The sequence below is a fragment of the Eptatretus burgeri genome, chromosome 3 (genome assembly GCF_056783735.1).
Source record: "Eptatretus burgeri isolate ZD-2024b chromosome 3, Ebu_testis_v1, whole genome shotgun sequence".
Classification (NCBI taxonomy): Eukaryota; Metazoa; Chordata; class Myxini; order Myxiniformes; family Myxinidae; genus Eptatretus; species Eptatretus burgeri.
The window spans coordinates 68,561,375-68,573,874 of NC_140963.1; the positions used below are offsets into that span (position 1 = coordinate 68,561,375).

The window sequence follows — 12,500 nt, forward strand, 5'->3', positions numbered from 1 at the left end:
CAGGCCTTGCAAGCCAGTGCATTTCAGAACATGGGCTTGAATCACACAAGCCATGTTTTGCTTAAACTTGGAGGAGTAGTTATTTATTAATCAGTTACCATGCAAAATTACCATTGATAGAGTAAATTCCAATAAATCCTTAAATTGTTGGCCATTAACTTGCAGGCACTTTTCAATTCTACGTACACATTATGTTTGGACATTTCTTGGCAAGCTCCACTCTCTCATCTTTTGTTAATTTTGCTGCCATCACTAATCTAGAAAGAAAGAAGGGGCAATTCGTTTTATTAAAGATACATATTTAAAATAATATACAGGGTAAAAATAATAATAATTGGAGTCCAACCTTTAAAAACCTATCTGACTCCTGACTTTTGGGCCACCCTGTATACATCTGAATATCTATATATCTATCTACCTACCTACCTATCTCCGATAATAATAATAATAATAATAATAATAATAATAATAATAATAATAATCATAATGAATGTCGGTGTGTGTCAGTCTTTCAGTGTGTTTCCTTTATAACTCCAAAACCATGAAACCTCGTGGCCCCAAACTTTGCAAACATACTAAGGGAACTCCAAGGAAGTGCTTGAATGAAAATTGCTTGTTTGAGTTAATTTAGACACCCCTTTTGAAGATAATTAACAGCCTTATTTAATTATCTCCATTATCAAGGCATCATCCTTGGTCAGCCCTCTGTCAACTTGCTGGGGTCTTCATTCACCATTTTTCTTTTTTTTGGCCTGCTCAACAATGCTGTGACTTGAAACAGGCTGCAACGGTTTCTTAATGATAAAGTGCTCAAATTTGTTTTTTCACTTTCCTCACTCATATCGAATGCCTTATCTCCATACCTACAAATCGCTAGATACATCGCAATGTTTATGAACACCCTGAGACTCCAGTGTTCATGGCTTTATTTTATTTCCACACATGTGATAAGCTCTTGAAACTCTTAATCTGAGCTGAGTTTCAAAATTGAAATGGCGGAATTGACCTTAGCAGCAGTTCCGATTGCTAAAAAAAAGTATTCATTTGGCCAATTCGGACATTGTTTGACACTCCAGGCATCTCCGGGTGTTTGTGGCTTTATTTTGTTTCTGTACAATGTTTCCAATCGCTAATTGCTTGCCCAGCCAGCACGGTCATATTAAATACCGTCCAGAAATGACTGGAGTGTCAAACAATGTGCGAATTGGACAAACAAACACTTTCTTTTAGCAGTCGGAACTGCTGCTAAGGTCAATTCCGCATTAAAAATTTTGAAAATCGGTTCAGGTTAAGAGATTCTAGAGCTTATCGCATTTCAACTGGAATGCTTATAAACATCGCTCCTCTCATGTTTCCTGACCTTCCCCCACCCCTCCTCGCTCCCCTCCTTCCTCGCTCCCCCACTCATCGCTCCACTCCCTCCTCATTCTACCACACCTCCTCACTCTCCCAGCCCTCCATCCCTCTTTCTTTCACCCTCCCCCTTCTCACTCTCCCCTCCACTCTCTTTCTCTCCCACCTTCCTCTCTCCCACGATTGAGCTGTGAGCACTGAGCCTGGATTTTTGGAGTTCAATGGCAGACCACATCTACCAGACAGAAAACTGGGAAGGGGGAGATAGACCATGGAAAGGGCAGAGGGCACAAGACCAGAAAGGAGGCAGTAGAAGAGACCACTTTGAAGGCCTTGGTTTTCACAGTGTCAAGTTGAGCATGGTGTGAGGCAGGAATGCTAGGCCAAAGGGGAGAGCAGTACTCCATGAAGCTGTGGATTAAATTAAGATGTGCCAAGGAAGGACTTTGCATGGTGGAGGATGCCCATTCGGCGGCTGCCTTTGACGGCCAATTTATATATGTGGTTTGCCCTGTAAAGCTCATCGCTGATGGTGAGGTTCAAAGGTTTGAGTGACTGAACTTCTTCAAGGGGTCTGTTCAGGATGTAAATGGGAGGGTTTGCCAGATGGTCTTTTGATGGAGACAGAATGAGAGTGTGAGATTTATCAGGATTGAAAGACATATTCCAAGTGTAGGACCACCTCATGATTCTATCAAGGTCTGTAGAGGGTGAAGAGGCTGCTGCCTGCTTATCTGAATGATGAGGGGGTGGAGTCATCAACAAGTAAATAAACCAATGTCACCCACAGCATGACCCGTATCTTGCCAAAAGGTGACCACGTGTGACTTCTTTAAGGTCACACTGAGGTAAACAGAGCTGCTATCCACCAGGAGCGACTCCTTGAGGAATATCTGCCTGCGAGAGATTCCGATGAGAATCGTTCTACAGAGTAACCATGAAAAATATGCGTTTGCCTCATAACGTCACCAAATGACGTCATAATGTCTCAAGCTTGACATATCTAGAAAACACTCATCGTGGTGTTCAATTTGAGGTACTAGACGATATGGTTCCTAAAACTTGAAAATTTGACCTTGGGGTCAAATATGTTTGACCTCAGGCGCTAACCATGAAGGTCAAGGCCAATCGCCACCAAAAATTAATCAGCTGAACGCCAGACCATGAACTATATTCCCATGAAGTTTGAAGACGATCCGATCAAAATTACTCAACAAATAAGGGTTTCGTCGACTCCCCTGATTTGCGCCAAAGTGAGCTTGACCTTTGACCTTGACCTTCAAAATTTTATGCGCTGAAACGGACCTCTATAGGCCTCTGATATGCGAAGTTACAAAAATTTCCAATGATAACTGTGCTCTGCAGAATTATTTATACGTGATTACAGACAAAAAAAAACAAAAAACCATACAAGCTGACTAACATATCTTGCAAAAACTTCGTTTTGGCAAGATAATAAGGAGTATTTTTCAGTTATAGAGATCGTTGATGAAGATTAGGAATCGGACTGAGTGCAAGACAATGCCTTGGGCCACTCATGCCCTGACAGTGAGAGGAGATGAGAGGATCCCATTGAGAGGCACATGATGGCTACGAGAGTGGAGGAAGTAAGTCACAGGAGGTGGCCTTGAGTGGAGGAAGTGAGTGAGCTGTGAGAGGAGGAAGCCTTGGATGCCATAGGCAGGAAGTTTGGAGAAGAAGGATGGTGTAGAGGCAAGGTGTTGCCTTAAAGTGTGCTGTCCCTTGGATGGACATTCAGCCGGGTTTCCCATCTATAGTAGTATTGGTTGTTGGATACTAAATATCCCACAGTGTCTCACAAAGAGAAGGTGGGTTATTGATGGCACCCAGGCCAACTTCCAATTTGCCGGCCTGACAACTGCTGAAAAGGCAAAAGCAAGCTACCCAGTGTTTTCCTTGCCATGACACGACCTTGGTCGCACTGAACCTGCCGTCAGGCGCAGAGCACTCACAGAGAATGGCATGTGCCTGTGCTTGTGCTTGTTCATACATATTGATATATTTGGATTGTTTGAGCCGTAAGACAAATTTGGCATCTTTGGATGAACCCTTTTTTTATTTTTTATTTTTGGATTTTTCTTTTCTTTTCTTTATCAGAGTGAGGCTCATGGAAGAGTAAGAAAGACCCTTGTCATCCTTGTTTGGTGTTCCACATGAAAAATGTGTGTTTGTGCAGAAGCGTGGTCGAGCACGGGCAAATGACAGCTCCTACATCCTGGTAGCCTGTGAAGATGAAGATGTAAGTGTTCGTGAGAGCACTAATAGATACCGTGAAAATATGATGGCAAAAGCCATTAAGCAAGTGCAAGGACTGCGCCATGAAGATTATCTGAAACAGGTATGCCAATAACTCACAAGTAACTCAATGCATTTGAAATGAAACAATTTATATCAAATGTCACCTGACATTTTCTTTGATTGTTGTATGTGTTTACTTGGGCATCTTTCAAAGAAAACCCAAAAGTTTGTTTCTCTGCTTCATGAAGACCACTGATTTGCCTCAACTTTTTTGAGGCTAACATTATTCTTGATACAACAGCTAATTTTTCCCCTCAATGTCAAACATGAGATCAGGGTCGTCTCTCTCGACATACGGTCGTGGCGAAAATATTTGCGCCCTTGCACTTTTTTTTTCAAATAACTCATAATTTTCTCAAAAAATAAGTTGAAATTGAGAAAAGTATTTGGTCTTTATTTCACTGTTAACATTACAGAACCTTTGTTTTTGATTCAAAACTTAATATGTCCTTTTACATCAGAAAATAACAATAAATGGCATTGAAAAAATTATTGACACCGTAGACTTAATATTTGGTATCACATCCTTTGGACAAAATAACTGCAGTCAAGCACTTCCTATTGCCATGAATGAGCTTCCTACACCTCTCTACTGGCAGTTTGGGCCACTCTTCTTGTGTAAACTGCTCCAGTTTTCCCAGGTTTGAAGGGTGCCTTCTCTCAACTGCTGTTTTCAAGACTCCCCACAGGTGTTCAATGGGATTTAGATCTGGACTCATTGCTGGCCACTTCAGAACAGTCCAGTCCTTTGTGTTGAACCATTGCTGGATGCTTTTTGAAGTGTGTTTGGGGTCATTGTCCTGCTGCAAGGCCCATGACCTTCGACGGAGACCCAGATTTTTGACACTGGGTTGAACATTGTGCTCCATAATGCCTTGGTAATCTCCTAATTTCATGATGCCATGCACACATTCAAGGCACCCAGTGCCAGAGCCAGCACATCAACCTCAAAACATCACTGAATGATGATCTCCTCCATGTTTGACTGTGGGGAAGGTGTTCTTTTCTTTGAAGGCTTCATTTTGTTTTCTGTAAACATAGAGATAATGTGCTTTTCCAAAAAGCTCTAATTTGTTCTCATCTGTCCACAGGACATTCTCCCAGAAGGATTTTGGCTTGTTCAGGTGTGTTTTGGCAAACTCCAGTTGGGCTTTCTTATGTCTCTCTCTCAGCAGTGGAATCTTCGTGGGTCTCCTACCATAGAACCTCCTTTCATCAAGTTGGCGATGGACGGTGCGAGTTGAAACTGTCGTAACTTGTGTCTGAAGGTCAGCTTGAATCTGTTTGGCGATTGATCAAGGTGCTTTCTCCACTATTGTAACAATCCTTTGCTGCAATCTTCAATCAAGTCTTCACTTGCGGCCACGTCCAGGGAGGTTTAGCTACAGTACCATGGGCCTTAAACTTCCTGATAATATTGCGTACAGTGGACACGGGAACATCAAGGTCTCTGGAGATGGACTTGTAGCCTTGAAATTGTCCATGCTTGGCTACAATCTTGTGTCTGACCTCCTCAGACAATTCCCTGGTTTTCTTTCTTTTCTCCATGCTCATTGCGGTACACACAGTAACACAAAACAGCAGAATGACTCCTTTCCTCAATTCAAACTGGTTGAATGATTGATTTTTATATTGCAGGCACCTGCAACTCACCACAGGTGAGTTCAATTCCAAAGTCAAGGAGAATCACCCACTTGAAATCTCAGTTTTTTTTCTAACAACTTCTAAAAGGTGTCAATAATATTATCCAGGCCATTTTAGAATTTCTGTGTGGAATAAGCTCAGATTTTGTAAATTTGTTTCAACTTTTTGTTTTGTTTTGTTCCACTGCAAACCAAAGAAATGCATGTGTGGATACCAAAAGATTTTATAATTTCAACAACTTTCTGGAAGAAATGGTGCATTATTTGAAAAAAGTGCAAGGGTGCCAATATTTTTGGCCACGACAGTATCTCATGCTTTCAATACAGTCTGGCATCCTGCCTTACTCTCCAAACTCTCTGTCTATGGCATCCAAGGCCAACTCTACACATGGCCTACTGACTTCCGCTACTCTCGTAGACAATGTGTGGCACTCAATGTAATCCTTTCATCTCCTCTCCCTGTCAAGGATGGAGTGCCCCAAGGCAGGCCCAGTCTTATCCCTGATCTTCATCAATTATCTCTCTGACTCTTTAGAAAATCCTCTGTATCTATATGCTGATGACTCCATCCTCTGCCATGAGATCCCTCATCTTTCAGACAGACAGGTTACAGCCTCTGCCCTCTCCTCAGACCACAAGCTGGTCAAACACTTGGAATATGTCTTTCAATCCCAATGAATCTCACACTCTCAGTATCTCTCTCCAAAAGGACCACCCCCATCTACTTTCTGGCAAACCACCCCCATCTACTTTCTTTCCAATCCTCTTGAGGAAGTCCTTTCATTCAAGCTTCTGGGTCTCACTATCTGCCATGATCTTTCCTGGGAAAGCCATATTTCCAAGCTGGCCTCCAAAGCCAGTCGCTGACTGGGCATCCTCCGTCGTGCAAAGTCCTTCCTTGGCACACCTGAGTTCCTGATCACATGCAAATCTTTCATCCACAGCCTGATGGAGTGCTGGTGCTCCCACCTCTCATCTTTCTCGGCTTCACGCTGTGGAAACCAAGACATTTTGAATCATTGGTATCTCCTGCGATGAGGCTGAGTCTTTGGGTCTCTCACTTTCTCACCGCAGGCAGGTCGGTGGTCTTTCTGTCTTCTTCCGTCTCCACTCCGCCCTCGCTCACCCCTTGCTCTAGCTACGATATCCACCCCCCCCCCAATATTTCTGCAGGGTGCTCAAGGTCTGCCAGCAACCCCCTTCTGGAAAAACTACCAAAATGAAGAATTAATTCTCACCTTCACTCTTTCATTTCTCTGTTTTTTCCTGCCTTTGGAACAAACTGCCACACTATCTTCAATCCCACTCTTCCCTCCAGGTCTTCAAAACAGCTGTTCACAACCATCTCTTATCTTCCCCCATCCAAAACCACGATCAGTTCTGCCCCTGTTAGTCCACCCCAAATGTCGTTCAAATTCCCTGCTTTCCTTCCTGAAAGTCCCTGCAGTTTCCATCTTGTTTACCTGGTGTACCCCATCCCATCCCTCTCCATTCCACAGATCTCATGTCTCTGTTCCCCACTGTTTTGTCCTTCCCTCTCCCACCACTCTTGTCTCCTGCTCCCCTTGTTATATGTTCTGTGTGTTAGCTCTTGTATGAGCCTCGACAATGTATATTAAACAAAAAAAATCCTAAACCACTGGATGGAATGAGTTAAAAACTGGTGATTGTACTCAGGGTGTGCACAATAAGGTTTTAGGTGATTAAAATTTTCATAGCCCCTGGGGTTCAGTTTTGGGAGTAGGGTTGTGTTTGTGGGGTGGGAGGGACACATTCACTCTGTAAATGTGTATCATATAGCACGGCTTCTGGTGGGAAGGGGCTTAGCAAGCTAAAACGAGAACACCACTCGGAAGAGCGCATACCTCTGCCAGGATGAACATTTTACGTTATGTATCCCACTGATAAGCTGGATCTGCATTTGTACCTTACCCAAAATCGAATCAGCTTGTTCTTGTCACCTACCAAACTCATCTACCAAGTTTTGTACGAATCCGTCCACAACGTTTTGAAATATCGTGCTACTTATCGTTTTTGGCCTCAACCTCAATATCTCTCAACGATGAAGAATTATTTCAAAAAATTCTCCGATCCAGATCCGCTTCTTCATCAAAATCGAAACAAGCCGTCCTTGACTCACACCCAACCTGTCCACCAACTTTCATCTGAATCCTTCCATAACCTTTCGAGATGTCGTGCTATATATCGTTTTCTGCCGTATCTCTCACTGATGAAGAATCACTTTAAAAACTCTTGGATCCAAATCTAGATATTCACTGAAATCTAATCAATTTGTCATTGGCATGCACCCACCCTGTCCACCAAATTTTGGTAGAATTCGTTAATAAATTTTTGAGATATCCTGCTAACAGACAGACGGACATGTCAACATGGGTGAAAACATAACCTACGCCTTTCCATAGCCAAAATCGATCAACAGTCCCTGTCTTTTCAATGATCCTGAAGGCCTTTCCTTCCACATTGATGAAGCAAACCTCTTTGCTGAGCATTTTGCTGCAAACTCCACACTTGATGACCACTCAATCGCTGACTACTTGTCCCTCCCGTGTGGGCATCCACTGTCATTATCACTCCTCAGAAAGTTGGGGAAGTCATCACTGGACCAGAATGTATCCCTGCAATTGTCCTGAAGATGTGCCTTCCTGAATTGTCCCCTTTTCTCTCAAAACTGTACAACCTGTGCCTATCAAAGTCGGTATTCCCACCTTGCTGGAAGTTGGTTTCAGTTGTACCTGCATTTAAAGGCTCTGGGGAGAAATCTTATCCATCAAACTATATTAGCCTTCCTCCAAATATGAGCAAAGTATTTGAATGCCTTATAAACCAGTTGCTTATGACTTTTCTGGAAGACCACAATCTCCTGACACTCAGTTGGGATTCCGTCATCTCCGATCCACTGGTGATTGTGATGTTCTTTCCCTTATAACTGAACACGTGAACCAAACCCTAGACCGGTGTGGTGGGACCAAACTTGCAGCCCTTGACATCTCTAAATCTTTTTATAAAGTTTGTCATGAGGGTCTCATTCACAAGCTAAAGTCATATGGTATATCTGGGCCTTTGCCTGAAATAATCTCAGACTTTCTTACAGATTGCCAAATATTTGTGTGGCATGAAGGTCAACCTTTGACAGCCCAGAGCATTCATGCAGGTTTCCCCCAGGGCTCTGTGTTGGGGTCTTCTTTGTTTCTGTTTTCAACAAATGACTTGCCCGACTGCATTTCACCTCGGCGAGCCATTTATGCTGATGACTCAACCCTAAACACTACTTATCCTGGCTCCTTGCCTGCATCACTCCGCCTTCAAGCCAGCGTCAATCTAAATTGGGACCATGAGAATGTCAGTAACTGCGGAAAAGACTGGTTCATCAGCATCAATAAAAAGAAGACCTACCAACTATCCATGTCCAGGTCAAGATCCCCCTCTTTTGATAACCTAGTTATGGACCAAACACCATTACAATGACTCGGTGGCATCTGTCTTCTTGGTCTGGACATCACTTCTTACTTTAGTTGAGACAAGTACATTTCTGGCATTGCCGAAAGAACCTCCCAGCGGCTTGGCTGCTTGTATCGGGCTTGCTGATGCTTTCTTCCCGAAGCCTTGCTCCACCTTTACAAGAATACCATATGTGCAGTCATGGAATAGTCCACGTCGTATTCATCTGGGGATAAATTAGAAATTAAGAGGTGGTGTTGACACTGTATAGGAATTTAGTGAGGCCTCATCTAGAATATTGTACACAGTTTCAATCACCACATTGAGGAAGGATATAGCTGCCATAGAGAGTGTACAGCATAGGGCAACTAGATTGATTCCAGGGCTAGCTTGACTAAGCCGTGAGAAACAGTTGAAGGAGACAGGACTTTATACATTGGAATAGAGGTGATTGCGATGTTTTTTGAGAGATGTTTAAGATAATGAAGGGTGTGGATAAGATAGGTGCAATGCAATCTTTCAGCAGAGTGGACAGTGTTAAGATTAGGACCCATTGTTTGAGGGGAAACAAGATGAGAGTAAGGACAGTTTTAAGGCAGGGGTCTTTCAGTTGGAGAGTGGTTAATGCATGGAATGCTCTTCCTGGAAAGGTATATAGTTGTAATGTATGGGGGTGGTTCCGTTTAAATGTGAATTAGATGGGTACCTGGATGCATTGGAGATGGAGGGAGATGGGGATATTGGCAGGATTTGTCAGTAGCTTGTGTGTGGATGGGTGATGATACTGGGGCCCATGCAGCATCGGCATGATGGGCCGAATGCACCTCCTCCTGTGCCACCATCCTTTGCGTATTTGTGTAAGGTGTGGATGAGCTAACACTCACAGCTCTACTCATTTAAAAGTTCAGCTCTCTTCTCTATTTCTAACCCACAAGACCTTGTGACAGCTTAGAAAGCCAGTCAATAATTTGTGCTTCAGTTAATTTCCTTAACTCACCTAAGATGTATCACCAACAACATGACTATAACAGCTGAGTGCCTACATTCTGTATTTAACCTAAAATCTACCTTCCTGTCATCTCACCCTCCCTCCTCCAACCTAATTGGTCCCCTCCCTTCTTCTGTAGCTTTCTGATCATCCATCCCTCACCTCCTTACCCTCGTTTTCACCTTTCCTTTAGGATATTTAGTTAAAACCACTGTCTAATAAAAATATTTGACCTGAGCCTTTGTCCAGATGACAAAATATACGTTTCGCTGCTGTATTTCATTGCTCATCTTTACAATGTTCCGGCAGATAAAAACCTTCCAAGAAGAAAGCATATGCCAACGCAAGTTAATGCGAAAAACAAACCCAAAAAAAATCGCTAAGTTCAAGAAGCAACCATTTGTTCCTCCAGATGATGTTGTGTTTCTTTGCCGCAACTGCAATCACAAAAGTTGTCATGGCAGTGACATCCGTGTGGCTGAAGGGATGCACCACATGAACATCAACAAAGATTTTCAGTAAGTTCCTTTGAATCTCATGAAAGCTTTCCTCGTCCTGACAGGATTGTGAAGAGTTTGACTTCTGGAAGTCCATTCTGCACCATCCTGTCAGGGCGAGCTCAACGCTTACCTTTAACTTGCTTATTCTGGATTTAATTCCCAGTCTCATGATAAACTCAGCTTGGTGTTCCGCAGGCAGGGCATTGCATCACAAAATGCACCGGCCTTCGGATGGACGTAAAACAGAGGACCTGTTTGCAAGCATTAGCAAGTGGATGTGAAAGGTGTTTTGATGAAGAGTCAGTAAATTAATGCTGACATCCTCACCAATTTCCAAAAATCCCTGCCCTCACCTACAGGGGGCAATGCCTAAGCAGCACAACCACACTGTCTTGCAACGATGCCACCAACAGCCATGTGTTGCCCTTTTCTTGCCATACAACATACAAGCTCATGGAAGAGCAAGGTAACAAAGGCAACAAACTGACAATGGGGTAACAGTTGGATACAAACAAGGGAATAAACAAACAGGAAAAGAGGAGAAAGAGGAGGAATGGGTAACAAACACAGTGACCTGCAAGAGGGTTGGGTACAATAAAATGTTGGGTTCGGTCAGGTATAGTTAAAGGTATTCAAAAATATTGTGCATATGAAATGGCAGATGACATGAGATGGTGGTGCACCGTCTGCTTCTGAGCATTGGAGGGAGAGATAGGATTGAAAAGCCTCAAGAAGCCAATTCACCAATTGGAAAAAGATAAACAAAAGAGTTGTGGTGTGCATTCATCTTAGATGTTGGGAGTTTAACCAAGAGGGGGTTACTGGAAGAATACATGCACATTGGAGTTGTTGTGGAGGGCAGGAGGGCTGAGAGAGCTGATAGAGCTACGTAATTGGAGAGGTGATTTCAAAACAGAGGCCAATGACCTGTCTCAGTTCTTCTTCTTGCGTGTGACAGCTTGGCTGACGGGTAGCTATCATTTTGTTGGGGTGCGACTATGCCACTGATGCCGTGCCCCAATACCAGTACACTGGTACTCATTTTGCCGACCTCGGAAGGATGACAGATTGAGTCAACCCCACCTTGTGTTAATTCAACGGGAGGACTTGGACAAATAAGGTATCTGGGGAGGAATCAGAGGGGAGGGAAAGACATACATGGTGGACAAGAGGAATACAGAAGTAAACTCTCAGGAAAGGAAAACTGGAAATTTGGAAAGAGTTAACTTGGGGAGGGGTTGTGGGGGGGGGGGTAGGGGAGGGATTAACGTGGTATAAAATATGGTTTTAGATGAGGCATGATCTGAGATGGTGGGGAACGGGTGTATTGAAAAGATGAACAATCTTTGATCTTCGAGGGAAGAATGATATTTAATGGAATGTAGAATTTGGTTCCACAGGTGTGGGGGGAAGGGGGTGGAGGGAGGGGAGGGGGGAAAGGAACAGACAAGTTGAGGCGAGCAGTGATTTTGGATTGAGGGAATTTCACCAGAAGTAGGTTGATGGTGGACCACATGCACCCTGCAGGAACAGAAACCTGGGGGAAAAGCCTTCTTCACGACCACCCTCCCCCTCCCCCCCCCCCTGCATATTCACTTCTTCATATCCCAGGTGAAATAAACCGATGATTATTATTTTGATGGTAAGTGAACAGTGACTGGGATTTATTCCCATTGTGTGGTACAGCTGTCACTGAACCATCAATCATCTTATATTGTTATTACTTTTGTGCAAAACAGCTGGAGTATGACATTGTGTGCTTAACAGTGTACAAAACAAAATCAAAGTTGTCAATAAAAAGTTACCCCTCCCCTCTGCCCCACATAAAAGTAAGCCCCACAAACAATTTCAAGGGGCTATTTTTTAGCGGGAAGGAGGCTTTAAAAGAGTTCTCCAAAACAAACTCTTTATTTTGAAGCCTGTTCTGATATTTTAACAAATGACGGGGGATACCCAGTATGCGGCTAACTTTGCAGCCAGCTTCACGAAGTGGTCAGCCGAATTGAGTTAATGACTGATTGTGATTCCCAGGTCAAGAGACTGAACTTCCATCGGCTGACTGGAAATAGATGGGTATAAAACACAATATTTGACCTGATGATGAAGGTCATTGCCAAATAGTGATTTTGAGAAGCACAGTGCCATATTTTTTATTTTCTCTTTTTTATGAGGATGCTGGTAGATCACCTTGTACTATCCTTAGTATCCAAGCTCTGTCTGTGGCATCCAACATCAACT

General features: G+C 43.3%; 1 protein-coding gene across 10 annotated transcripts in view; it reads left to right on the forward strand.

Moving 5' to 3' along the window:
• LOC147030121 (ATP-dependent RNA helicase DHX58-like) overlaps positions 1–12,500 on the forward strand; it is a 187,332-nt gene that overhangs the window by 153,592 nt on the left and 21,240 nt on the right. For 8 of the 10 annotated variants that reach the window (XM_085873833.1, XM_085873837.1, XM_085873839.1 and 5 more), the window contains 2 exons: positions 3,551–3,712; positions 10,072–10,280. In XM_085873833.1, coding sequence (XP_085729959.1) covers positions 3,551–3,712; positions 10,072–10,280 — 371 coding nt within the window. Of the gene's footprint in view, positions 1–3,550; positions 3,713–10,071; positions 10,281–10,621; positions 10,729–12,500 lie in introns of all 10 variants that reach the window. The other 2 variants (XM_085873834.1, XM_085873840.1) reach the window with 2 other exon arrangements.